Source organism: Hyaena hyaena, unplaced genomic scaffold, assembly GCF_003009895.1.
Source record: "Hyaena hyaena isolate Hyena2069 unplaced genomic scaffold, ASM300989v1 scaffold_667, whole genome shotgun sequence".
Taxonomy (NCBI): domain Eukaryota; kingdom Metazoa; phylum Chordata; class Mammalia; order Carnivora; family Hyaenidae; genus Hyaena; species Hyaena hyaena.
In genome coordinates, this window is record NW_024081297.1 from 475,553 (window position 1) to 502,470 (window position 26,918).

The 26,918-nt window shown below is 39.9% G+C and overlaps 1 protein-coding gene across 10 annotated transcripts in view; it reads right to left on the reverse strand.

Annotated features, from left to right (window-relative positions):
* Positions 1–26,918, reverse strand: part of SYTL2 (synaptotagmin like 2) — a 114,143-nt gene that overhangs the window by 19,631 nt on the left and 67,594 nt on the right. For 3 of the 10 annotated variants that reach the window (XM_039217048.1, XM_039217044.1, XM_039217045.1), the window contains exons 4-11: positions 26,346–26,478; positions 18,414–18,495; positions 17,371–17,485; positions 14,930–15,733; positions 10,315–10,383; positions 3,650–3,751; positions 1,601–1,654; positions 313–360 (exon numbers count right to left, since the gene is read on the reverse strand). In XM_039217048.1, the coding sequence (XP_039072979.1) occupies positions 313–360; positions 1,601–1,654; positions 3,650–3,751; positions 10,315–10,383; positions 14,930–15,733; positions 17,371–17,485; positions 18,414–18,495; positions 26,346–26,478 (1,407 nt within the window). Of the gene's footprint in view, positions 1–312; positions 361–1,600; positions 1,820–3,649; positions 3,752–7,020; positions 7,915–7,938; positions 10,294–10,314; positions 10,384–14,929; positions 15,734–17,370; positions 17,486–18,413; positions 18,496–26,345; positions 26,479–26,918 lie in introns of those variants that run through there. The other 7 variants (XM_039217043.1, XM_039217041.1, XM_039217047.1 and 4 more) reach the window with 6 other exon arrangements.

Consider the following 26,918-nt stretch of genomic DNA (forward strand, 5'->3'; position numbering starts at 1 on the left):
CAAAAGTATAACAACACTCAGCAATAACATACATGTACATATTTATGTATAAAACATACACATATATGTCTACATAAAAATTGTTTAAGTATGTAACTCTTCCTCAGTAGAACCATGAATTAATCTTTCAACGCTGACAGCAGTAAAATGTTTTTATAAAACCCTTGTCAGAATGAAATAGTTTTGTAAGCTGCAAGAGTTTAGTACCAATAATAAATACTGCGTTATTAATAGTGTTAGTTATTTCAGTATATTTAACACCATAAAAAGTGGCAACATTTAGTCATTTGTGAGAAAGATCCTGCTACTCACTTCCTTGTATGCATTCATTTGTATCTGGTTCCTGATCTGCTTTTTGATCTACTCAGAAGAGCAACATTTAGAATAAATAACATTTTAACAGAAGGATTAAAGAGACATGAAAGTAAAGCCCAAATGTCAGTTTCACAACAGAGACTGCAGAATACATCTGACAGGTTTTTAGCCTGCTTTCATCTGATCCCTTAGTGACTCTTCATTAGCCGCTTTAGGGTCTCCTGTTCAACTAAAAATCAAACATCCAGCACAGGAGAAGTTTGGCATCTTTCCTCTAATTCACTGAGCCACACATAGCTTGGGAAATGGAAAGAGCACTGCACCAGGAGTCATGAAGCCAAGATTCTAGTTGCCACCTCCTTCCACTGACCAACTAGCTACAGGATCTTAGACAAGTCACCTAATTTCTTTGAGCTTTTCTTATCCGTAAATGACAATGAAAATCCCTGCCCCGCCTACCTCCATGAAGTTGTAAACATAAATGAAAAAGACCAAACCACGACATAAAAGTAAGGAACGACCTTTGAGGAGCTCTGATGCTGCATTTTATATGGAAAGCTCAGTTAATACACATTTTTTATTATAGTAAAGGCAATTTACAAAACACAATTCCAGTGTACAAATATAAATTACACATTTGCAGAAGTGTTGAACTATAAAATATAAAAATCAGACTCATTTCCATCCCTTCCCCCCCCAAAGGCACTATTACCCTATGAATTTTATAACTGAGCCAAGTAATACTCAATCCATTGATAAAGTACAAAATCTTCTGCCTCTTGAATATTCAGAACAAGTTAATTTTACCTCAGTCTATATTTAGCTATTTAAATGACCCAGGGAGGATCCTGACTTCAGTTCTGGGACTCTCTCCTTTGAAGTTAAAGCTTTACCAGCTATGCCCAGAAGGATCCAAATGCTGAGATGTGCAGATCAAATACAGGAATAACTTAACCCAGGAACCCACCCGACACTTCCTGCCCTCACAAGAATTCTGCAAGTCAGAGTAGCAAAAATCAGCTCATACCCATAGAAATACAATTTCCTATTTATAGAAACCCTCCCTTGCCAAGGGTCTCTGATGAGATCCTCACAATGGTATCACCAGCAAAAGCCTTGAGAATACAGTTAGTATTAAATGCACCAAGTCAGAACCATTTCATAATAACTTAGGCACCATTCATCACATAGTGGCAAATGACGTTCTTCTATTTATCCAACAGCTGCGTCCCGGTGACTGCCCAAACCGCCCCAGACAGACATGCAAATACATAAAGATATTTACCATCTTCAGCACTACGTACTAATTCTTCTGGCAGATTATCTACTTTTGCTTGATCTGTTCAGGAGAAATTAACAAATGGTTAACACGGCTGACCCTTGGTGAGAGAGAACAATGAGACTGTCCCTGGAAGCCCCCGGAGTTTGAAGCAATTAGTCAAGATGCAGTGAGGGGTGCAACCAAGATGTCTTCCCCAAAATACTTTCTCTTTAGATTAGCTATTTGAACCAGTGCCATAGCGGGAGCTCCCATTTCAGCCCCGATGCAGCTTACATCAGCACACTGCTGCACACGGACTCCCAAGGGTTAGTGGGTTAGCTAAGAGCAAGCAATCGGCCAGCAGCAAAAGAAAACACAGGGCTGCAACAGCCTCTTTATTCTTCTGGAAAGGGTAAGATGCTAGCCATGACTAACACCTTCTCAAACCCATGGTCATTAACAAATATTTCTGTGCATGCATCATCATGTGTGTATGCCTCTGGGAGTCTTGCTTGGGAAGTCAACTGAAGAGATGTAACTGGGGACCAGCTGCTAAGTGGAATCTTGGCAGGCTAGTGTGAGAGTGGGTATCGGTATTTGGAAGGAGCGTGCAGGAATACCCGTCAGCTGATGGTGAATTTTTTTTTTAACCCTACACATTCCTAACTACTTTAAAGCTGCACCATGGAAATAGCCCCATGCTTCACAGGCAAGAGGTTTGTCAAATCGGACAATTGTTGCTGAGTTTTGTCGTTGTTTTTTTCAGTACCCATCACCAACATCAGGAAGAACAATCAGGGCGGTCCAACAAAAGACTGGACTCCCTTTCTGTGGGAGCATTCAGGCGGATGTGGGGGGTTGGCCACCTGTTGAGAAGGCTTTAAAAAGAATTCCTGCATGGTGAGGAGGACTATAAAATGGGTGACCTTCAAGGTCACTTCTAACCCTGAGATTCTAAGTCTCTGGTGGGGACAGAACTGCATTCTAAACTGGGAAAATTGTCTTCAGAGTCCTGAAAATCTCTGATTTTTGGAATTATTTAATGGCATTTTCCTTTCCCTTTTTAAATTCAGACTTTTTAGTTTCAATTGCAGATGCCTAAAGCATATTCTAAACATGAGAATGGTCAACTTTCAATCATATGAGTTTGGCAGTGGTTAACTTTCATTCAATAAATTTTCTCATGACCCTCTGTACTCCCAGGGGTGCATCTTAGTTTAAAAACAATGAAGAGCAACCATCCTAGAAGTCATGATTTCTAAGTCACAAGTCCCTACAGATATTATCCTTTATGTTAGTACTCAAGAAGTCCTTCACCAATTAAAGGAGCAGTTGCGGAGGGGGGGGGAGGGGGGAGCGGCGGGGAAGACAGTGTGCCGCAAGTGTCGCAGGCCAGATAGTCTTTGGGCTTATAGTTCCAATATCCAAAAGAAATGTATGAAAAGAAGGAATAAAAGAGGACAGTCCCTGAAGCTAGGGACTCATTTATCTCTCATCATGTAAAATTCATTAGACATTCATCACTGTCACGTATAACATGGTCACTTCATAAATGCTCTTGACAGTAGTGTGTTAATTCTGAATCACAGCTCTGCTGCAGGACACTAAGCAAGTTACTTTACCTCTGTGAGCTTCATTTTCCTCATCTGTAAAATGGGAATAATAATTCATCTCTCATAGAGTTGCTTATGCCAAGTAAATGAGATAATGCATGTCAAATACTTAGCCATGTCTTAGTATGCAATGCTTAGTAAATGTTACCTATTACTACTAGAACCACTAGCTATCACAATCTTTTAAAACTCCCTGTACTTGAATAACACTCAAACTTGGATTCTTCAACTCAAGGAAATGTACTGTCTAGTAAGCAAACCTCATGCACTATTTTAAAAGTTCCAGCCACTTTAGAGTGAGTGAGCTTCTTCAGTTCACTTTGGAAAGGTTATTCTCATCTGCTAATGCCCCTTTTAGGGGCTTCAGTGCACAACAGCATGCAGTGAGGCCACAGAAGAGCACATAGGCATTTTTAAGCTTAGACTGGGGCATGAACAGTGGGGCAAATTTTATTCTCACTTGGTGAATCTGATGAAATGTCTTCTAGACTTTTGGAAGTCATTTTCCTAGTAGCACTCTTTTCCAAAGTTTTCAAGACAGAACTGGGTTCTTCTTCTGAACCTGTTACAAAACAAAATCGATGAACACTGCACAATACAAAACACACCCAAACTTAAAAACCAGTGGATGTTGATACCATAGGTTGAAAGCAAGCATTAGGTTACAAGCCTCTATACTTTTATTTACTCTATGAAGCACTTCTCAGAAAAAAAGTAAAATTTCACCGCTCTTGGTATGTCTTTTAAAAACCATTTCCCTGGTCAAGAAATATTTGCAAGCATAAATCATAGAGAAACAAGATTACCACATAAATAGGAAAGTGATCTCGCAGTCGTCTACACCTCTATTTTAGGCACATGATTTGTTCTGTGCCAGACTTTGAATCTTTCCACTTCACTTCCAGCTTTTGAAGACAACCACAAAGTGGTTTTAGGGACATTAAAACAATTAGCTGAAAACCATAGAAGGCAGGATTCAGATGTTTAACATCTGTGTATAATCAGGTACAGAGATGGGTGAATTCCCCAGATGAACAAATGTAGGCTTTTGGGGTTTCATGAGGTAGTAAGATTTCCAACAAAATGTTGGGAAATGACATGAAGTAACCAACTTTTTATTTAATTAAGTCAATTTAAAGTCCGGGTGGGGGAGGTGGCTCTATCATGTACTCATATCTTTATTTATTTTTTAAAAAGGCATGTTAGGACCAAAAGAAAAAGAAAAAGAGCATAACCTCAACATAAGAATAATTTTTAAAATACATCTAATGTTACCAAAAAATGGTTCTGAATGGTTCTGAACTTTTTCATTTTGACTGTGAAAACTCCATCATGGATTAGGCCTGGTCTGAATACTGTCATTTATCACTGTTGTATTCTTAGTGCCTAGAACAGTGGCTGACAATAAGTACTTCAAAAATGTTTGCTAGGCGTGCCTGGCTATCTCAGTTGGAGAGTACATGACTCTTGATACCAGGGTCGTGAGTTCAATTCCTATGTTGGGTATGGAGACTACTTAAAAGAAAATTGCTAAATCAATCAGTGCATGATTTCATTAATGATTCAATGAATTTGGGAACTACTTCTCCACACAATACTTTCCTGAAATACATCCCAGTTCTCCCCAGTGTTAATAGGCATTCTAGTGCAAATAGATTCTGAGGTGAATTAGCTATGAGATGCTCTGTGTTCAAATTTAAAGGTTTCTTACTACAGATATTCTTGTAGACTTTAATATGCTAATAATGTGCATAATTTCCCAGCATTTCCAAATGTATTTGATCTTTTTTTTTTTTTAAGCAGCATTCTGAGGTATTGATTAAGAGCTCAGGCACATATTAAACATGTTAGGCTGCTCACCACAATTGTGGCGCTACTGTAGCCAGATTCTTCCCTCCTCCACTCTACCCCCACCTGTTTGTTTTCAAATAAAAATTTAGGTTAGGGGATATAAAACTACAACTGCACAATTTTATACCTCTTATTGGCTTATCAATTTTAAGTATCTTCTCTGGGTTCTGTCGGGGTTGTTATTTAATATTTCATTTTTATATAGATTTTTGCTGTCTAATCGGTTATGCTGATATACTATAAACAAAGCTATATACATTAGGCAATAGTCTCCAAAGTAAGTACAAATTTACAGGCCCTCTTAGGGTCACTTCACCCTTGTCATTCATGGGGTAGTTTAGTGAAAGTCTACTTCAGCATGTTTAACATGCTGACTTATACTCTTGCATATGTCTGGTTTCAAAGACTGGTATTTCACTTTCCTTTGCTTGCCTGCAACCTTTGTTAAAGATGCTTCAACTTGATTAATTAGGATTAAAGGGGAATGCTTTGGTCAGTTTTCAAGTAGAGAAGATTACAGTTAATTGCAAAGGAAAGCAAACCTCACAAGTCATTCACCCAGTAAGGCTCACTCACTCTCATCGATGCTGAGGGGACTCAGAAAAAGCAAATTTTTAAAACTACTAGGAGGGTGACTGACACTAGCTATTGTGCAACTTTGGCTAAAATGTCCCACACAGATAGCATCTTTTATCATTTCATCACTATAATCAGGTAATTTCTCATTCCTATTTGCCTCTGGGTTTCTCTTCTAAAAAGCCCCTGTTGGTCACAAGAGCAAACTGAGACAAACCCTGTGTCTTACAGCCTGGCTGAAACCACTACCCCCAAGTCCACTCAAAAGAATGTGGTAATCGATTAAGATCTTCATCCACTTGGCCAAGGCTGGAACCAAAGAAATGCAGCAGGTCAGGCTATGCCCTCAGGTGGAATCAGGTAAAGTCATTTGACCGAAGTCACATTCTAGAGAAGGGGAAGATTGTTGATTGAACAAGAGGAAAAGAGTGGCAACAAAACACCACAGCACTAGGTATGTGAGAGAAACAAAGCTCCAACTTTTCACTTTGTTCCTGGTATTTAGCCACCACTGTAGTAAAATATTCATCCTAAAAGTGAAATGTGTGTCCATCTGTGGCACTTTCTTGCCACAAATCTTACTAGAGACTTCTGTGTGGATTGTCAATTAAGAAATTCTGGGGGAACCTGGATGGCTCAGTTGGTTAAGCGGCTGACTCTTGGTTTCAGCTCAGGTCATGATCTCATGGCTCCATGGATTTGAGCCCCACATTGGGCTCTGTACTGACAGTGCAGAGCCTGCTTGTGATTCTCTCCCCCCACCCTGCCCCGCTCCTCGCCCACTTGTGCTGTCTCTGTCTCAAAATAAACAAACTTAAAATAATTAAACAGGGAATGAAATTCTAATTATTTCCCAGAGGAAAACTACCTAGAATGTTTTAGAAGTACTTTCTAAATCCAAACAGTTCTTTAAAAAATACTTTTAAAACCTAAAGTTTCAATTGTTGATTAATGAGAATAAAGTCATATTCTGAAACACTGCCAGTGGATAAAACTGTCTCTATGCAACCGATTTGATTAAAGAATATAAAGGAGCCTGGGTGGCTCAGTCGGTTAAGCATCTAATGTTGGCTCAGGTCATGATCTCATGATTTGTGAGTTTGAGCCCCACACCAAGCTCTGCACTGACAGTGCTGGGCCTGTTTGGGATTCTCTTCCTCTCCCCATCACTCTCTCTCTGCACCCTCCTTCTCAAAATAAGTAAACTTAAAAAAAAAGAGTAGGAAAATAAATGTCGTTTTTTATTAAGAAAGGCTAGGCAGAGCTAAAATGATATGAAGAATTTAGCACAATTTGGGAATGTCAAATTAATCCCAATTGTAAAAACTGTATCATCGTTTATATCAGCATTCTGCAAACCAACTCATTAACAACCAATGAGTTAAAAAAAATCAGAATGCTCACTAGAGGTATTTCTCCAGCTTCCTGCATTGGAACCAATATTTCCATCTGAAAAATCAGGGTCAGAGAAACCTTCTTTTTCTTCCTTTTTCTCTTCTCTCTTACATGGTGATGCCAAAATCAATTCAACTTTACTTGTTTTTGTAGGGTTTTCTTTGTTTGTCAGGAGAGAAATGGGTTGCCTATTTCTGGACACACTCATTGCTTTAGGAGTCTCTTCAAAGCCAGCTTCCTGAGAAGACCCTTCTTGAACCCCTGAAACCTCACTTTTACTAACTCTGTCCTCTGGGGGTATTATAGTTTCAGTGACCCCTATTTTATGTTCCACATAGAGTGGTGGGGTTTCAAGGATCCCAACCCCACTTTCAGAACCACAAAGATCTACTGATAAGTCAGTCATAGCTTGGTCTCCTCCTAACCCTTCATCACATTGGTTGACTTGAGATTTAAGAACATTACTCTTAAGCTTCCTTTTACAGGCCTCTGAGGCTGTCCAGTAAAAACAGGGCACTGTCTTCAAGAAACTGGCCTGCGCTGACTGTGGATGCTCCTTCTTGGGAGTTTCTTCCTTCACTGACATCTGGAGTGGGTAAAGAGCTTCTGATGCTTCTCAAAAAAGTTTCTCAAAACCAGTATCAAAAGTGCTCTCACTTACTGATGGTGCCTCAGACTTTTTTACTGTTTCTTTGATTTCCTCAGGATGGAATTCAGAAGCAGCTTGCCTGGGCACTTCAGTACTACCTGTTAACTTTGATGGAGAAAGAGTCCCTGTATCACTTTCATTTTTTAAAGAGGGGTTTTCAACTGCTTCCTTCAGTAGTTTTTCTAGGCCAGCATGGAATTCTAAGAACTCTGATTTAGGTTGAATAACTGTTTCCCTCACAGTTTCTGCCACTTCCTGGGAAGTGAGTGGGCACTCACCACTTTCAGCTTTCTGGGGGAGAGCTGCATTTCCCAAAGTTTCTTCCCCTTTTGGAAAAGGAGCTATTATCTCTTTCTGATAGGCTGATGTGTTGTCACTCCATTCTATCCCTTTTTCATAAACTCTACTCTTTTCACGTTCAGCATTCATCTTAGTGGTAACAGGTTTTAACACAGTTGGTAAGGGAGAAGGTGAAGTTCCAGTCGCTTCCTTCAGGAGTTTGTCTAGACTAGCAGTCAAAGTGTTTGGTTTGACCTTTGGAGGAGCTACTGTTTTGTCTACATGCTCATTAATGATCTCCTTATGTCCTCTAACTTCTTCCTCAGTATCAGCAAAATCTGTATTGTGAGGCCATGTTTTATTTCCAGAAATATCTCGTTCAGGCACTTGTTTTTCATGAACTTTTCCACCAGAAGTTTGCATGGCTGGTGATGAAGCTTCCAAAAGTAGCTTCTGTAAGTTGTCATTAAAAGCGTCATTGCAGTCTTTAGACAAAACACTTGTTTTAACTATTGACTCTTGAATCTCTTGGTCTGAGTAATCCTTTTCTTCCTTGAATACTGGTGTAACAAACCATTCCATATTCTTTTTCACATTTTCCTTTGATGACTCATTTCCTGGCAACTGATGAGCAGACTTTTTGGATGGTCTCAATGGAAATGTGGTTTCATCTGGTAACACCTGGAGTGCGTACTTTGAATTTAATTCCTCAGTTTCCTCTCTTGCTGGAATTTTTTTTTTGCCTGGAAGTGTCCCTATTTCATGGATATTTTTTCCTGATGATTTAATGTCACTGACTTCTTTGTGTTTCTGGCTATTAAAAGGCACCAAATGTTTTTGGCTTACGATGGTAGTATTTTTCTCAACGTTGTCTTGACTATTTGTATTGGCTCCTAAATCCCAAAACTTTCTCAAATTCTCAAATTGAGAGTGATTATAGACCTGTTCCGTACTGGGTTCATCCATTCTTTCTTTCAGGGACATAACTGTAAAGTTGGGATTTAATTCACCAGTTAGGGATCTGTCTCTCTCCAAAGGGGTATGTATTCCACTCTCAACACCTGAAGGATGTTGCCGTGATGGTAAAGTAATATCCCTTTTATGATGTGAACTCTCTGCCTCTGGCAACCTTTTTATAGGCTCATTTATCTTATTCTGATTAAATGGGGACACTTCACCTGTCTGGTCAACTGAAGGACAATTTTTTGATGGACCTGGTATCTGAGGCCTGGTCTCTTTAGGTTTATTCGAGGAATAAAAGCTGGAGAGATGGGCTATGGGGCCATTGGCATCTATGACCACTTGTTTGCTAGTGACTTGACTATATTCAGTCTGGCCTGTGGATAAATTGTCCATGGACTTCACAAGCTGATATGCTTTAGCAGAAGGTTGCCGTTGACTGCATGATGATGTGGGTTCTTTATGAGTTAACTTAGCAGCAGCTTTCTCACCTTCCCAGAAAGAGATTCTGTCACTTACTCTTTTGTATTTCTCTCTTTGCACTTGGTTCTTGGGAACCTCACCAGCTTCCTGCAATTGGACCTCAGGCTTCTTCCAAGATTTGTCTTTGGTAATCCCACGTAGTGACTCAATATACTCTGGCTCTAAGGAAGCTTTCAGGATGTATGTATCTTCTTCTTTACTCTTTTTCTCTGTCTTCATGTTGTACTTCAAATTTGGTTCTTTGACAAGTGTTGAAGAGTCAAAATTCACTTCTGAGTTTCCTCTATTTTTCTCATAAACATGAAGCTTAGGCTCTTCTTCACCTAAGGTGCCAACATCCTCAATGTTGCATGGAACTTGGTCTTCTGCATCAAGTCCTGTGAGAGCACTGTAGGAATAGTTATTGGTTGGGGGAAGTACCTGATTTCCTTCTCCTATGTGTTTTGAACCTTGTCTATAGTCCATAGTTTTACTCCCCTGATTTGGATCGTAGACTTCACATGATTGCAATATGCCTAGACCTTCCTTGCCTTTTTGGGGAAAATTAATAGATTTGTGTTTGATATTCACATTATTATTTTGGCAATTTCCAGAAGGTAGCATATTTCCCTTTCCCTGGAATGTCAAAACAGATTCCATAGGTGTCAGTTTAACTTTGGCAGATAATAGAGGCTTTGAGCCATTTTGTTTTACACTGGTGTCATCTGTCACCAAGGTAGTAGCAATCTGTGATTCTGAGTCTGTTTCTTCTTTGGGCTCTACTCCTTGGGGATGTTGGAGAGATGACTTATTGTCTTCTGAATGAGAACTTCGATTGAACCAGTCTAGGACTTTAGATATGGAATCATCAGTTGTCTTCCTTATCTCAGTGGCAAATGGATCAGACTGTGAGGATGTCCTAGCTTTTAGGGTTTTCAGAAGAGGGGGCTTACCTTGCTGATGGTCTCTAGAACTGTGACCTGGCACCTGAGATGGCTCAGGCTCAACACAAGACAGTCCATCTGCAACACAGAAATGCTTTTCTAAATAAGAAAAGAGAATGCTTAAAGAATTATTATGCAATCACTCACGTTATGTTTTAAAGAGGCACTCTGTATTTACACTTTCCATACCATTAGCTGTTTATATCTGCACTTTTCAGGGGCTGTATTATAAACTCTCCCAATTAAGATATTCTATCAGAGTTTCTCTATGACAGTAAAGGAAGGTAAATGTAGACCTCTGAAATATGGGATATATACACAATTGAGAAATTCCTCTGAAGTCTCTGATTTATGCTGAAAATTCATATGGGGGCACTTGGCTGACTTGGTCGGTAGAGCATGTGACTTTTGATCTTGGAGGGTCATTAGTTTAAGCCCCATGAGGGGGGTAGAGCTAAATTAAAATGAAATAAAAATTCATGTGAATTTAGTATTCTGATTTATGTTACATTAAATTGTTTTTCAATGTTTGTTTATTTTTGAGAGACAGACAGAGACAGAGTATGAACAGGGGAAGGGCAGAGACAGAGGGAGATACAGAACTCAAAGCAGGCTCCAGGCTCCAAGCTGTAAGCACAAAGCCAGATGCAGGGCTTGAGTCCACTAACTGTGAGATCATGACCTGAGCAGAAGTTGGACGCTTAACAAACTGAGCCACGTAGGTGCCCTTATGTTACATCTTAAATATTAATTTTCTTCCATCCTCAGATCTGTGTATAAAACTGACACTCTAAGAAGATACAACATGTTGATTTTATGACTCCACCCATCCACTGGCATACTCATAAATGTTAGAGGGGGCTTATACCCAAGTTTGAGGAACACAGACCAGAAGATATCAGGAGTTAGGAAAATGACTTTCTGGAGCTTCCTCCAGAATATCAGAATAGTACAATGAAGATATTTGCATTCCTGAGCCTTACTCCTGATGCATTAAAGCAGAATCTCTGAAGAGGGGCCCAAGAATCTTTACTAACAGCTATCCCAGTGATTGTTCTCCATCCTGAAGTTTGAAGACCATGATCTCAAGAGGCTCCTCTGTTATCTCCTATTTCCCTTATACAGTTTGTGAGTTTAGAAGTAGTTTCTATGAGCCAAATAAATTAAACTGAAGACTAAGGGAGAATGTGATCTCTAGCTGTTCCCTGATGTGGGCTGACCAATGGCTAGGAGGCTAGAGAAGGATATTCCAAGCTATCCAGAAAGCAGAGAGAATCCTGTCTGAGCCTTAATCATTGGGCACATGGTACACTTAGATAAGGGAGCTCAGGCATTTCTCCCCTTTAGTTAAGATTTGGGTGTTTCAGGAGCACCTGGGTAGCTCAGGTGGTTAAGCATATGACTCTTGATCTCAGCTCAGATCATGATTTCATGGTTTGTGGGACCAAGCCTGCTGTGGAACTCTGCCTCTGGCTCTGCTCTGATAGCACGGAGCCTGCTTGGGATTCTCTCTCTCTCATTCTCTCTGCCTCTCCCTTGCTCATGCACGTGCATGCTGGCTCTCTCTCTCTCTCTCTCTCTCTCTCAAAATAAATAAATAAACATTTAAAAAAAAGACTCCAGTGTTTCAGCATTTCTCCCTCTTCTTTACAAATGCTAAGCTATGTAATACATGTCCCTGAAAATTACATCAGCAGAATTTTTATAAAATCAGCTACATTTCAAATGGACTAGAGGACATATCAATTAACAAAATTCTATCTTTAATTTTAATCATCAACTCTAAGTGTGAAAACAACAAAGTGTTATGCAATAATTGGCACATGGTTGATATTAGTTTCCATAACTACCTATTGCATTATTGAATATATGTCAATAATTGTGAAGTTCTTTTGAGAAAGCTTTAAGAATTCTGTTTTAGATTAACAGAAGACTGTTTAATGATGAAAAAATGCTTATAATATACTATTAGTAAAAAAAGAGGTCTGGCAGTATAAACATAATTTAAAATTATATTCATGCTTGAAAATTATTGAAAGACTCTACAATTAAATGTTAGCAATACTTGTGGTTAATGCTGGGTGATGATATCGCAGATACTATTTGTTTCATTCTGTGTGCACTTCTTTTCAAATGTTTTACAATAAAAGTATGTTACTTTTATTTTTTATTAAATTTTTTTTTTTAATTTCTAGGAGAGAGAGAGAGAGAGAGAGACAGCGTGAGCAGGGGAGGGTCAGAGAGAGAGGGAGTCACAGACTCTGAAACAGGCTCCAGGCTCTGAGCTGGCAGTCAGCACAGAGCCCGACGCAGGGCTCGAACCCACGAACCGCGAGATCATGACCTAAGCGAAAGTCGAACGCTCAACCGACTAAGCCGCCCAGGCGCCCCTATTAAAAATTTTTTAAATGTTTATATATTTTTGAGGGAGAGAGGGTGAGACAGAGCATGAGAAGTGGAGAAGCAGAGACAGAGACACAGAATCTGAAGCAGTCTGCAGGTTCTGAGCTGTCAGTGCAGAGCCTGACACAGGGCTCAAACACACGAACTGTGCGATAATGACCTGAGCCGAAGTCAGACACTTAAGCAACAGAGCCACTCAGTTGCCCCAAAAGTTTATCACTTTTAAAATAAGAACAGTTATTTTAAAGGTTTGATGCCAGGTAATGTTTAATTTCCTCTAAGGAGTTCTTTTGTATTTACCAGTGTAGTATGAAGGTGATATTGACTGTCCTGAAGCTCAGAGCTAAAGTTAAACCCTTTTAATTCACATACTTTGCATTTACCATTTTTGGGAGCTTGTTTTCGTTTTATGCTTCATTATTTACTAGTATATATTTTTGTGATAAGCAAGGCATTAATAAGCAAGTAGAACTTTGTATATAAGCTATAAGGTCAGGAGGCCTGTCAATCAAAACAGGTGTAACTGATGATGGCTTCCTTCCAAATTTCATAGTCAGCTGGCATTTAAAAATCAGAAAGTACAAATAGTTAATACATAATTATAGTTTGTGGGAAAACAGGTGCAGTTTGAAAAACAGGAAAGGTTTACCAATTTTTTCCGTAGATTATAATAAAGGAAAATATTATTAAAGAATTTTTTCAACTTTTGAATAAATATTTAAGTAAACACCATCCAATTATTTGCCCATGTTTATGAAACTTTAGTAATTTTCTTTAACATGAGGTGTTTTTATTGAAGAAGCATCTGCTAATTTTTAATTAAAAAATATTCCTTTGTGTTCAAATAATCAAAATGTCTGGGGTGCAGGGGGGTGACTGAAAGTGCTTTGCTCTTTAAGAAGTAGATTGATCTGAACAAGTATAAAACTACAGGGCTAAGCAAAAGTGACTCAGGGTTAACTTAGTACTGACTAATAAGGAAGGAGAGCAAGTGCATCAGACACGTGGCTGCTGCTATTGTAAATTTTCTGGACTACAAAGACATTATCATAGGGCTGGATGAAGACTTACTGAAGATGGGAGAGAGTAAACAGCATGATTTTTTCCATTGTTCCTGTTTTTTCAAACATAAGAATTCTGAAGTAATCACATGGGTATGGGAAAACGGTGGCTCATCTCTTGAGAGGTGTAAGATCTTCAAGAGAGGGCTAGTTATCTAGACAGCAGGAAAAAACAGTATTCCCTTTGCCTCTCTGCTAACAGCAGCTGAAGGAGAATGTTCCTACAGCGCTTTTAACATCTAAGAACACATGGCCGGAGGCCTCAGATAAGCCAAGGCTCTGAGGCTTTTTTCATAGAAAGTCCTAGAACTACAATTTGCCATCCTTCAGAGCTAACAAAGTGAAGCTTCCTCTGAGATTGAAAATAAAGTCAGGGGCACCTGGGTGGCTCAGTCAGTTAAGCATCTGACTCATGATTTCAACTCAGGTCATGATCCCAGGGTTGTCAGACTGAGCCCCACATCAAGGTCTGTACTGAGTGTGGAACCTGGTTAAGTTTCTCTCTCTCTCTCTGCTCTTTCCTGGCTCTCTCTCTCAAAAAACAAACAAACAAACAAACAAAACCAAAGTCTGATTAAATGGTAATTGATAAATATGCCTTAGGTGAATAATATATCCTGTACAAAGGTATTAGCATATATTTAATTCTTACTCCATATATACAACTTGACTCAAAACATTATAATTTGTTTAAATAATTGATAGCTAACAATTTTTAGGGAAAAGCATAATGAGCCAGAAAGTGTGCTATCCTGTATTTTTTTTAATGTTTGTTTATTTTTGAGAGAGAGAGTACAACCAGGGGAGGGGCAGGGACAGAGAAAGACAGAGGATCCAAAGAGGGTTCCATGCTGATAGCAGAAAGCACGATGTGGGGCTTGAACTCACTGTGAGACCATGACCTGAGCTGAAGTCGAATGCTTAACCGACTGAGTCACCCAGGCGCCTCTGGTTTTAGTTTGAGTTATCCCTTCAGTTACTGGTGATGATTCTACTACGTCCAAACCCATTAGGAGGTGGTATAATCATTCCCCAGTGGCACCTGCCTGAATTATAGCTGGAATGTCAAAGAGACAAAATGGGGCTTCTACAGGGCTGGCCTTGGTCATTCCAAACTCACTGGGTTGATTTTTATGGCCTGGAATGAACAACTCTCTTACCAGCAGGGCTTTTGGACAATTCTGATTCAAGCCTTGAAAATTCTGATGGTTTGGCTTTGTGTTCATTGATGGTGGGTGAATTCTCAATGGACTCTGGTCTTGCAGGTAAAACTTGTGAGGGAGAATGGTGCCCATTAATTGGAAAAGAACCAGAAGTCTTTGGCTGACATGTTTCATTTTTTGATGCACTTGGGTTTGAGGCTGACTGATATAAAGGCAAAGGCTTTCTGTACTGGGGAATCATAGGATCATTCCAAAACTCATCTACGTCCACTTTATCTTCCGTTCCATTCTTCAATCTGTCAGATTCTAAAACACAAAATTCTCCTACTTCCTGGCCATGACTTAGCCCAGGGCTCTGTGGGAGTTCATCCTTCACTGCGGAGAATCTCACATGCTTTAATGGCTCCAGTGAGTTTAAAGAGTCATCATCCTCCAAGGAATGCTCCTTCTCAGAAATTCTCTCATGGATGGTTAGGCCAGGTGACACAATTTTGCTTTTGGGTTCAAAGTTCTGATGAAAACGAACCGTTTCAGAGTCTGTGCTGCTAGAACTGGAGTTGCGCTTCAGGATCCCTCTTGGAACCCCCCTTGTGCCCAGGGAGTCTGTCCTCTGTCTAGGAAAAGGCTGGTTATCATCTTGCTTTAATTCATGTGATTTGTGGAGCATCTTCCTGGCTTTGGGGATTGGAGCTTTGATCTGAGATCCATTCTCAGAGCCTGGAAATGTCTGCTTTGGTTTCTCTACATTTTGGCTCAAAATATCTGGGATAGACGATTCTTCTTTTGACTCTGACAATTCACCTGAAAATTAAAACATGTTAGGTGATATATCAAATGAAGAATAACCCTAATTTAAAATACCTATCACAAATTTAATCTACATTTAGCAAAAGGAATAAAATATTAAACATAAAAGTATTCATGTAAGTGCAGACCTAATTAAAAAGCATTAAAATTCATTCATGAACTTCACTGAACTGTTCATTTAAGATTACTGTGTTTTACATTCATACTTTGTGGTATTTTTATGCTCAGTAAAAAAGGTTTAAAAAAAATTTTTTTTTAAATGTTTATTTCTGAGAGAGAGAGAGAGAGGGAGGAAAGGAGAGAGAGAAACAGTGTGAGCAGGGGAGGGTCAGAGAGAGAGGGAGACACAGAATCTGAAACAGGCTCCAGGCTCTGAGCTGGCCATCAGCACAGAGCCTGACATGGGGCTCGAACCCACGAACCATGAGATCACGACTGAGCCAAAGTTGGACGCTTAACCGACTGAGTCACCCAGGTGCCCCAGTAAAAAAAGTTTTTAGACAAAAAATTTTTAATTCCTTAAGGAAGCTAAGGAAAAACACAGAAATCACTTAAAAAATTCACGTATGGAGGGGCGCCTGGGTGGCTCAGTCGGTTAAGCATCAGACTTAAGCTAAGGTCATGATCTCATGGTTCGTGGGTTCGAGCCCCAAGTCGGGCTCTGTGCTGACTGCCAGCTCAGAGCCTGGAGACTGTTTCAGTCTGTGACTCCCTCTCTCTCTGATCCTCCCCTGCTCACACTGTCTCTCTCTCTCTCTCAGAAATAAATAAAACATTTAAAAAAAAAATTCACGTATGGAAACCAGAAAAAGGAACTCAATGTTTTAAAAAGAAAATCTCAATTTTTTAAAAAAGAAAATCTCTAAAACAAAAATTAGTGTTTTCCAAAAATTAAAAAAAAAACAGGTAGCATGTTCCAGTGCCTTTTTTTCTGTAAAATATTTTATGAAATATAATGTGTATCCAATAGAGAGGGGGAAATATACTAATATTAAATCAGAATAACTGAAACTCCAACTCCACTGTTTAATATTAATTTTCTCCCCCTTGTCCAATTTTTAATGCCTGTGGACTGTTTTTATGATTGCTTTTGAAGAGACTGAATTGTCTAGTATTTCTTCTTAATGGTATGGAAGCATGCTAAAATTCTGTAAAAGGCAGACTTAAATCAATTAAGCCACAAAACTGATCAAATGCCTCCTGAGGGACTAGGGTGATAATTACAGATTAGAGGATCATAACATTGTCAAGTGGCCTTTTTTTCTTGAGGCAAAAACTCTTTTAATTTTACATGGAGAACTATGTCCTCACATGGTAGACATCCAATATGTGCTGTTAAATGAATGACTGAATGCCTCTGGTCAAAAAATTCCCCAGTTCACTGAGGGGGAACCCAACGCCTGGAGGTCAAACAAGTGTGAGCTCCAAGACTGGAATGCGTGAACTTCCAGTTTCTAAAATTTCTGCCTCCTTCCCTCAGGCAGGAAACCAGTGGACATAGTAGAATAAGAAAACCATTGGGAGCTTTCACTTTCTCTTGAAAGTTATTTTCATTAATGGAACTCAGAGAATTTCCTGTGGTCCACAGATAACAAAGATAAAAATATCTAGTTCATAAAAATAATATTTACCTTCTTTTGAAGTCTGAAAGAAACCAGCCATTCCATTTTTTGACAGCTCACTTTTGGTTTGTTGAGATAAGTGATCTTCTGGCAACTTGGAGCTATTAAATGGGTTCATCCTTTGCTGGGGAAAAATATTGTTTATTAAACTCATTTTAAACGTCATAGCAGCAACTCAGTGTTAGCAATTGCTTATTATCTCCAATATTTGATAGTTTAATCCAGTAAACTCTGTCTGGCATGTTTGAAAAATTATTGTCCTGGTTAATGTGGCTGATAGAGAATTACCATATATGCCAGAGAAGAATTAAACTGTATAAAATATACTCAATCCCAGAGTCCTACAAAGTTAGACCAGAACCAGGGATTCAAATATAAACCTCACATTTTACAGAGGTGAGAAAACTTGGGCCTGGTCTAGGTTAGGGTAAAGCTGAGACTGGTCAGGGCAGATTTCTCCAGGGCTCTTTCTACATAAAAGACACCCACTGGGCTAAGGTTAAAGCTGAACTAAATATAATTGTAATAGACCTTTCCTATAAGATTTAAAAAACATTTGTCAAGGTATTTGAAGTGCTTCATAATCACTATTATGATCATCAATCTCAATGACAGAAAGAGGATCAGTAAATAGAATATTTTTATTAATATAAGACTGAATATCAATGTTTACTGTCTTGAGTTTCATAAATTGGCAATTCCCTCCCATAAGCAGACCTTTAACAGAGATTCAGGACGCTATGAATAGAAATATGGACTGATAAGGAACTAACAAGCTACTTTCTGTATGCTTAAAAGCAGCAATCCTCAGTAGCCTGAGACTTTTTATTCTTTCTCTAGGACAAGAAACCAGGGTCTTCAGCAATGCAGGAACATGGTGTTCACCAACTTCTTCACCATAAGAGTGACTTTTTACATTAAATAGTAAAAATTATTTATATTTGGTACAAAAAAGGACTACAAAATCCTCTTTATATCATGGTACTTTGATAAAATGAGAAAAATGGCATTACTGCCAAAAATGAGATTTTTGGAGTCTGAGCTCAATTTACCTTAGCCGGAGACACAGCTGACTTCCTTGTGTTTTCCTGGGACATATTAATCACGGTGGAAGCTGGATTTACCATGCTAGAACTGCAAAAGAAACAATAATTCAGAGAATAAACCCTCACCCTTTGAGGAAGCATAAATCATGCCTCTGAAGCTGAAAGCTATGAAGGCAGGACAGGAGAGGAAGTTTGTAAAACCAAACTACCAGAAAGGGAGAGGGAGTTGGGGCCTAGAGATCATTATACAGCAAAGTGAAGGCAGAGGCAGAGCAGATATGAAAGATGGGGCGCAAGACAAGCAAAACCATTCAGCAGAAGCCTTGAGACTTTTATCATGGTACCAGGTACACAGGAGGTTCACAATGTAAATTTGTAAAAATGAACCCATCTCAAAATCAGAAGTCAATGTCAGACACAGATGACAGGGAGCAACTTATCTCAAGGCAGGGGGATGTCATTGCTGAAAATAAAGCCCCAAAGTATTTCAGGGCTTGATTTCACAGAATGTCAGTGCACTCTAACTCAGGCAGGAAATAACTGAAGAAAAAACTCAGGTGGGACCAGCTGATCTAAGAGATGCTATGCAGGGAGGACAGTGTGTTCAAACAACTTGCTGAAGGCTCTCAACCTAACTCTCCAGGCTGGCCAATGAGTTCTTATTCAAATACAAGAGGGGTAAGGCCAAGCAGAGCAGCCAGAAGATGATGGGCAGATAAAAGCCTGGGGCTGGCTCAGAAGAGTAAAGAAGATTCTCTACTCAAGGGACAGGACAGCCCCAGGGTGAGAGCATGGTGAGAGCAAATAGAGAAAAGGGAGTTTAGCAGGGTTCCATCCTGAACAACCATTACCATGGCTATTAAGGAAGAAGGGGGAAAAAAGAGTCAGAGTGGCTCCAGACGGGAAGAAAACCACCTGTTCAGACTTCCTGCTCCAGTGGCGTTGCCTCAGGCATAAAAGGTGAAGTCACCACTGGCTAAAACCACTGTGCCCAGGTGGACTCCACCTGTTCTCTTAATGACATTACAGAGTCAAGAACTTGGAAAATACCTAGGAAGGCACCAGCTTTTTATCACGCAGCAAAGGAAGTGGAGGTTGGGGAAGGAGAGCAACTTGACCCAAAGCTACGGAGCCCTGCCCAAGAACATGGTTACTCAAAACGGGGGGCTACCTATTCCCACAGCTTCATTTCCTTTCATTCCCTCTGCACTTCAATTGTTATTTTTGCACAGGCTTAGTCCCAGGAAGAGGAAGAACTTTTGAGGAAGCATTCTTCCTTTTGTTACCCTCTTCATTGTTCCAGAAAGGAATTGCAGCAGTTGAGGTAGATGTATACAAAATGTATCTTGATTACATAAATGTGACAAAGAGGGGAAAAGGATGGGGAAGGCAAGGGCAGGGAAAAAGAATGGGAATTTATAATGGAGCCAGAATTAAGGCAAATAGAAAAGCACATCGCAGGAGGCTATTCTTAAAACAGTGGGCAGAAATTTCAATCAAGGTATCTAGCAGCCAATGTGAAAAAAAAAGTACCTGGTCCTTAAGAGAACTCACAGCATTCATATAATAAAAACAGCCAACAGCTCAGGACTACAAAGCAATTTCTCTTGACTGTCATTTTAAGATGCCCAAAAGTGACACTAAGAACCTTACAGCAGAAGCTAGGCTCAGTTTCTTAGAATTTTTTGTATCATCTCCTTGTAAATAAAGCAGTCATATAATCAGAGGACCTGAACAAAGTGCTGCTGGCTCCATGGGTGACCCATCTTCTCCTGCCATCTTCCTCCCTTCCCCTCCCATTCACCAAAACTGAAGGATAAGTAGAGGTCATCTCCCTCCCCTCTCTGCTCCCTGGAAACCTAGTTCCTGTGCTTCATAGGCCCCAGCTCTAAGTACCCATGTTTCACATCATAAAACCAGACATGAAATGAGTCTCTTACTAAACTCTATCAACCAATGTATGTTGTGTCTGCTATGAAATACGTCTTTGACTATCTTTATACCCCCCTGCAATGCCTTGTACAGCACTTGATACACAACTTGTGAAAAACTGAGAAAATGAAGGCCACCGAGCCAGTGCCAGGCAGCAGAGAGGTAATCGTGATTTTCTTCTTAAAAAAATCCATGTTATTTGCCAAACAACAACGAGGCACATTATTTAAGTTTAAAATAAATGCCTTTGTTTCTAAAAGTTCAAAAACAAAAAAGGAAGAAATGACACATTCAGAGCCCATGGTCAGACACTAAAGTACAGAGATACAGTATCACTGGGCCACTGTGTAGTTGGGAAATACATGGGGGTGGGACACATGGTTAGGGACTGTAGTCTGCTTACTTAGAAAAAATGAAAACAACAGTCTTGTGCCTCAAAGTCTGTATAAATACAGCTACTTTTTAAATTAAGCTCTAGCTTTACTTTTCTCCAGGAATACAGCAATGTTTTACATTCCTGCCTTTTAGTTGGCAATCATCTCATCCTCAGCTGATTTTTGCAACAACCCTATGAGGTATGTATGCTTCTCCTCATTTTACTTATGAGAAAACCAAGGCTTGGAGAGGTTAAATAACTTTTTTTTTCATTTTTAGTTTTTTTTTTTAATGTTTTATTTATTTTTGAGAGAGAGTGATAGAGACAGCGTGAGCAGGGGAGGTTCGGAGAGAGAAGGAGACACAGAATCCAAAGCAGGCTCCAGACTCTGAGCTAGCTGTCAGCACAGAGCCCGATGCAGGGCTCGAACCCACAAGTCGTGAGATCATGACCTGAGCCGAAGTCAGATGTTTAACCGACTGAGCCACCCAGGCGCCCCAGGTTAAATAACTTTGATGTCACAAAATTAATTGATGAAGAGCTGGGGATTTGAGCCAGGTATGTCTGACCCTGACCCCCAAAGACAACCATAGTAACGGCTAGGCTATACTGCTTCTGATTTCTCACATTAAGAAAGTGGTGGTTAATAGCAAGAGTGATCTTTCCTTCCCATTTACTGTCACATCTGTCACTTCCTTTCTACCTGTACCATCATTTCCTTTATTTCTATCAACTTTATTAGCCTCACATCTGACCTCCTGATTCTAAAGGTCTACTAATCCCTTCAGCATTCCACCCCTAAGCTGGGATGGCCTGAAATACAATTTTGATCATGTCACTCTTCTGCTCGTTATCTTTCCCTGGCTCTCCAAGTCTGAACTTGTCAGAAAGGAACTAGAGAGGTTCCACCATCTACCCAATTTACTTTCCCACTTTTCCCTTCTTTTGCCCTTCATACCAAACCAAGTGTTCTATCTACTCACTATCCCCAAAACGCACTTCACTGTTGTCTCCACTCAGTCTATCCCCGGCTCTGCCCTCCCGTGTTTGCTCTGCTTTCTGCCCAAATCCTTGCTGTCATCTGCAAGCCCAGTCCAAATCTCACTGCCTGGAGATGTTGCTCCTGTATCAGCCCAGCTGGGAGCAGGTCTCCTTGTCTCAAATCTTAGAGCACATTTCAGTGGTACTTTGGATTCAGAATTTGCTCTCTGGCTGGCACTATTTGTTATCACGTGGTCAGATATTCATGGATGCATATAGATTCTTTAGAGCCAGATACTGTGTCTTTGTTTCTTAGAATCCCTGTCTGAGGCAGTAGACTGTGTCCTGCATATAAAAGACACTCAATACATTCCACAAGATGAGTTTTTTAAAGTGTAGCAAGGCAAATTCCACACCCGGTGCTTGTAATTCTTCCCTCAGGCACCCTTCAAAAACTACCTGCAATACCAAAAGGAGCACTTAGACAAAATGGGTTTACTTTGTTAAAAGAATTATTAAAGTATTAGATTATGATACTCGCATTAGGTTTAAAAGTATTGGCATTTTAATACAAGCCTTGGAAGACTTAACTAAAAAGAACAATAAGGTAATGTACTGTTGCAAGGACTCTGGGGAAACAGGTACAGCTTTAAATCATACCACATGGCCAGCTGGACACTCCACCTGTTTCTGTGTCCAGCCATAAAGTTCTCCTAAGCATATAAAGTGACTTTTAAGAGCTTCTGAACCGTAACTGGCCTTTCTCTCTACAAATGTGAAAAATAACAGCAAACATCTTACACTACACTTCTTTTGCAGCTTAAATATTAACAGTGTTGAATCAGAAGCAAGTTCTATAAGTGATTTTCTTCACATGCTGTTGCTGTTGTTGACCTCTCTCTCCTTTTGGATGGTGAGTTTCTTGGAAGCTAATGCTGGGTCACATCCCCAGTGCCCAGCACTGTGCGGGCACATGTTACATTACACTCAGTGAAGCTTGAACACATGGGTAAATAAATGAAGAGATGGCTCAGGGATAAAGTAAGGGACATAAATTAGGAAATATGCTACACCAAGCCTTTCAAGTCAGTATTTTTTTTAAGTAAAACATTACTTGTCTGATGCAACCATCCTTCACACTACAGATTTCTCTTACATGAATATTCTCAGCCAACTGTAAGACACTCTGATGTCACAGTGAGACTATTTCTACCACAGGTGATTTGGACAAATCCAAGATCTTAGGGGATTAAGAAAGATTGTTTTAAAGAGCTCTGTATAAGTGATTCTGGGGACCAGGCCTCTAAGAAATGAAATGGTCAAATCACTGAGTATGCAATATATCCAAGGACAAAAGATCAAATGTATTGTCCCTAGATTGGCATCTCTACCTTGTTTTTGGGTGCAAGCTAGGTGCTTCACATTGAGCTTATTATTGGCAGGGGGAATTGAAGTAAGTGGCTAATTCTGAGAGATTGAGACAGGGAGAGGAAGAGGGAGAAAGAAAGGGAGAGACTAAGAGACAGAGAGAAAGGGACAAACAAAAGCCTTCCAGGAAAAAGAACGTTAGTAGAAACAATAATACTATTCAGAATAGTGTATATGTTCCTCCAATTATTTGGGGGCAGGGAGGACATGATGTGCTATCAAGGTGTGGTTCATGGACCAGTGCCATTCTGAGAACTGTGTGTCACTGGTTCACAATGAGGTGAGTACAGAAGTCAAGTGTATACGTTTAGAATCGTAGAGAGCAATTTGCTAAGATATCCCAGAACTGGATCAGGGCTTTATATTTTGCATGCCTTTGTTGTTTTCTGTATTTCATTTTTGTTAGATTTTTATATAAGGTACCAATCTGTGATGACTAGAAATGCAGATTATTTTAAAAAAACCCAAAACACTGGTCTTTTACTACAGTTTGTGCCAACACTTCCCAGTTAAAATTCAGCAACCAACACTGGAACTGTGGACATTTGGAGTTTTCCCTTTGCCACTTTAAAGAAAACCTCACTCTCCACTCCTTGGTTCATCAAACCTCTCTCTACTTCCTTTGTGACAGGTGCAAATAAAGATGATTTCTGAAAGAACGCAGGTACCAGATGGTGCACAAGTTCATGCCAGGCACCCACAGTGTTTTAATTCTTTCCAGACAGACCCCACAGAACTGTGCTGCTTTGTATGTGCTGCATACAAAGAAGGAATCTTGCCACAGAGCCTATTAGAAAAATTGCTTCAGAAATTGCAATATCTAGTCACTATTGCCTCACAACACTCCCCAACACCTGACTTCTGGCTAACAAAATATTGACAGGTACTGAGTCATGCTATTGAAGTTCAATTCCTCTAAAAGTACAGGCCCCAAAATACACTTAACACACCCAGTTTGCAAAGGTTAAAGTATAGGTGAGAAACACTGCAGGAACACGATACTGAGTGAAGTAGTAGTTTCTGACACGGTAAGGAAGAAGTAAACAACAGTTCCGTCCACAGCTCTGGATGATTACCACCCATGTCACGTCATGAGCAAAGCAGCATACTAGATACGTCTGATATTTTTATTCTTGCCTTCTGAACCATACCTTATCTTTGTTACAATAACATAATTATAAAGCCACTGGAAATTGCCAATTTTCTTTCTTCCTGTGAAATGCTAAGTGGTTCCCATGTCTCATTTCATTTAATTTCATAATATCCTGGTGAGGCAGCTCAGCTCTGATTTACAGATGAAACCAGAAAGACTTGTCTGAGGTCACACAAGGAATGCAGAAAATAATGAAGATATGACTTGTGGAAGCTATATTAATAGCCTCAGATTGAGGAACAGTGGAAAAACATCCACCAGCCTGCATGGGGTCACAAAGAAAATGAGCCAGGCAATGAGGGCAGCGGTGCCTCTGTCCCCCAGGCCCTTTGAGATGAAATGAGTTCTTGGGAGAAGGACAGGAAGTCTGACTCAGATAAAACTGTGCAGTCAACTAAGTTGGTCTTCTGACAACCTAATATCTCCTTTCCTCTTCTCTGGTATTTGCACCCTCCTCTCCTAAGTAGTGAGTGTTCTGGTGTCCCTATCGCCAGTAAGACTTGCTCTTAGGAGCTGCTCCTTGATGATCATTCTAAATAACTATGTTCTCACTCCTGGAGTTTCTAATACTTAAGGTCTTATCTTTCCCTGTGGAAGGAAATCCTTTATCCTGTTAGGGGGATTGCTGGTAAATGGGAAGTCACTAAGGGGAAGTGGTAGGGGTAGATTCTCACTCAATGTATGTGAGAGTCCATACGTCCATTCACTAAATGCCTACTATGTGCTATGGACCATGTTAAGAATTCTACATTTACTAGCTAATTAAATTCTCAATAATCCTGCTGGAAAATCATTATCATTCCATTTTACAGTTGAAGAACCAAAGGTCCAAGAATTAAGTCACTTCTAATACAAGGTCACAAAATCAATTAGTGACTACTTATTGTTTAACTTCTAGCCAACATGGCTTCTTCAGACAGAACATTACAAATCATATCACAGGAAACAGTCCAACCTACCACCCATGGAAAATACTGAGTCTTCTTCAACAGGAAAATGGATACTGGGTACCTTAATAGAATCAGTATTCCATTATCCATGTCATGTAACTTTACTCATATTTGGCTCTGAAATGCCTATTGATGCCTATATTATAGACCTTCTCCCTTACCTCTAAACTACGTTAGAAACATCCCTGTTCCCTAGGTTGCCTCAGACTTGGAAACTGACTCAGTGATTGTCTCACCAGCAAATTTGTAGACTTCAGCCCTGTTGGAAACTCTGAACTGAATTGTCTTCCCTGAGGAGGTACAGATAAAATACAACTGCCTTCCCACCAAAGGGTAACAACTATACCTCCGAGGGACGAACACCAATGGGAAGATCCTGAAATATCTAAAAGCAAATCATCAAAACATTTCCAGCAATATAGCTCCACAGTCAGGTACTTCTTAGGAAGGATGCCCAAATGTACATTTTGACTGGCCAGATGGTAATAGGTATGGAAAACACCAAAACAAAAAAAAAAAAAAAAAATCAAGGCTGACATATTGAAGACAATCTGCATCCTGAAGAAGCATTTACTGAGGACCTACTATATATCAGGTATTCTACATACGTTATCACTAATTCTCCCTGCAGCCCTTCCTGGTATACATTATCTTTCCTATCCAGAGTTAAGAAAAGAGACAGAGAGATTAAATGACCTGCCCATTATCAAATGGCTAATAAATGGCATATTTAGGATTTGAGTTCATTCTTGGTTTCCCATTGTTCCAGGTTATAAAATTTGATCATAATTCACCTCTTCTCTGAAATGACTATACTTATTTTGAAGTACCTCTTCATTATACTCTAAAGTGAAATCACTAACACAAATAAAAACCAACTATTGTTGGTGCTGGAAGAAATCACCACTTAACACTTTAATTTTATTTAACATTTTGATTTGTTAGAAATTCTGGAAAGTGGGAAAGAATACTGCTCAGGCTTTGTCTACATCAGGGCCCCAAATTCTCTCTTACATACTCCCTTCACAGTGCTTGTAAGAAGTCTGGTATTTGCACATATCACACAGCAAGCCATGAATCCCCATATCCAGCGGCTCTCCCTGTGAGCTCTATCTTACCTGGGGCTTGCTGGTGCTGCTTCTTCTGGCTCTTCTACAACACCAGTTAGCTCTGGGGGAAGGAAAGCATCTTTGTTGACGTTATTCACCCAGCTTTCCTTTGCCTCATGTGCTCTGTCCTTACTCTGCTCAGCTGAAAGAGGAAACAATAAAAACAGTAAGGTTTATCCCTCACCTTCATGACTTACAACTTCTATAGCAGCTCTTATCACTGAAGCTCAAACCTGAACTTCAGGCCATCCCAGGGCGCCAAGACAATCACTAATGAGTCTGAATACCCAGGGTCAGAATTACATCTGCAAGTCAAGTCAGTAGATTCCCATATTGTTAGCTTCCTTCAGTCAGAATCTCCTGAGGGCATGATTGTACCTTGAAATGTGCAGTTAACTCCAGAGACCATTACAGCAAAATTCTGACCACCTCTAGCAAAATCTGACCTCAACTGGGGACAGGACTAAATATGCATGCCAGGGGAATTCTCAGGCCAGTGAGTCTTCATTGAGAGACACCATCATTACCAAGCATTTACCAAACATCAACAACAATGTGCCTGACTTGAAGTTGGGCTCTGGG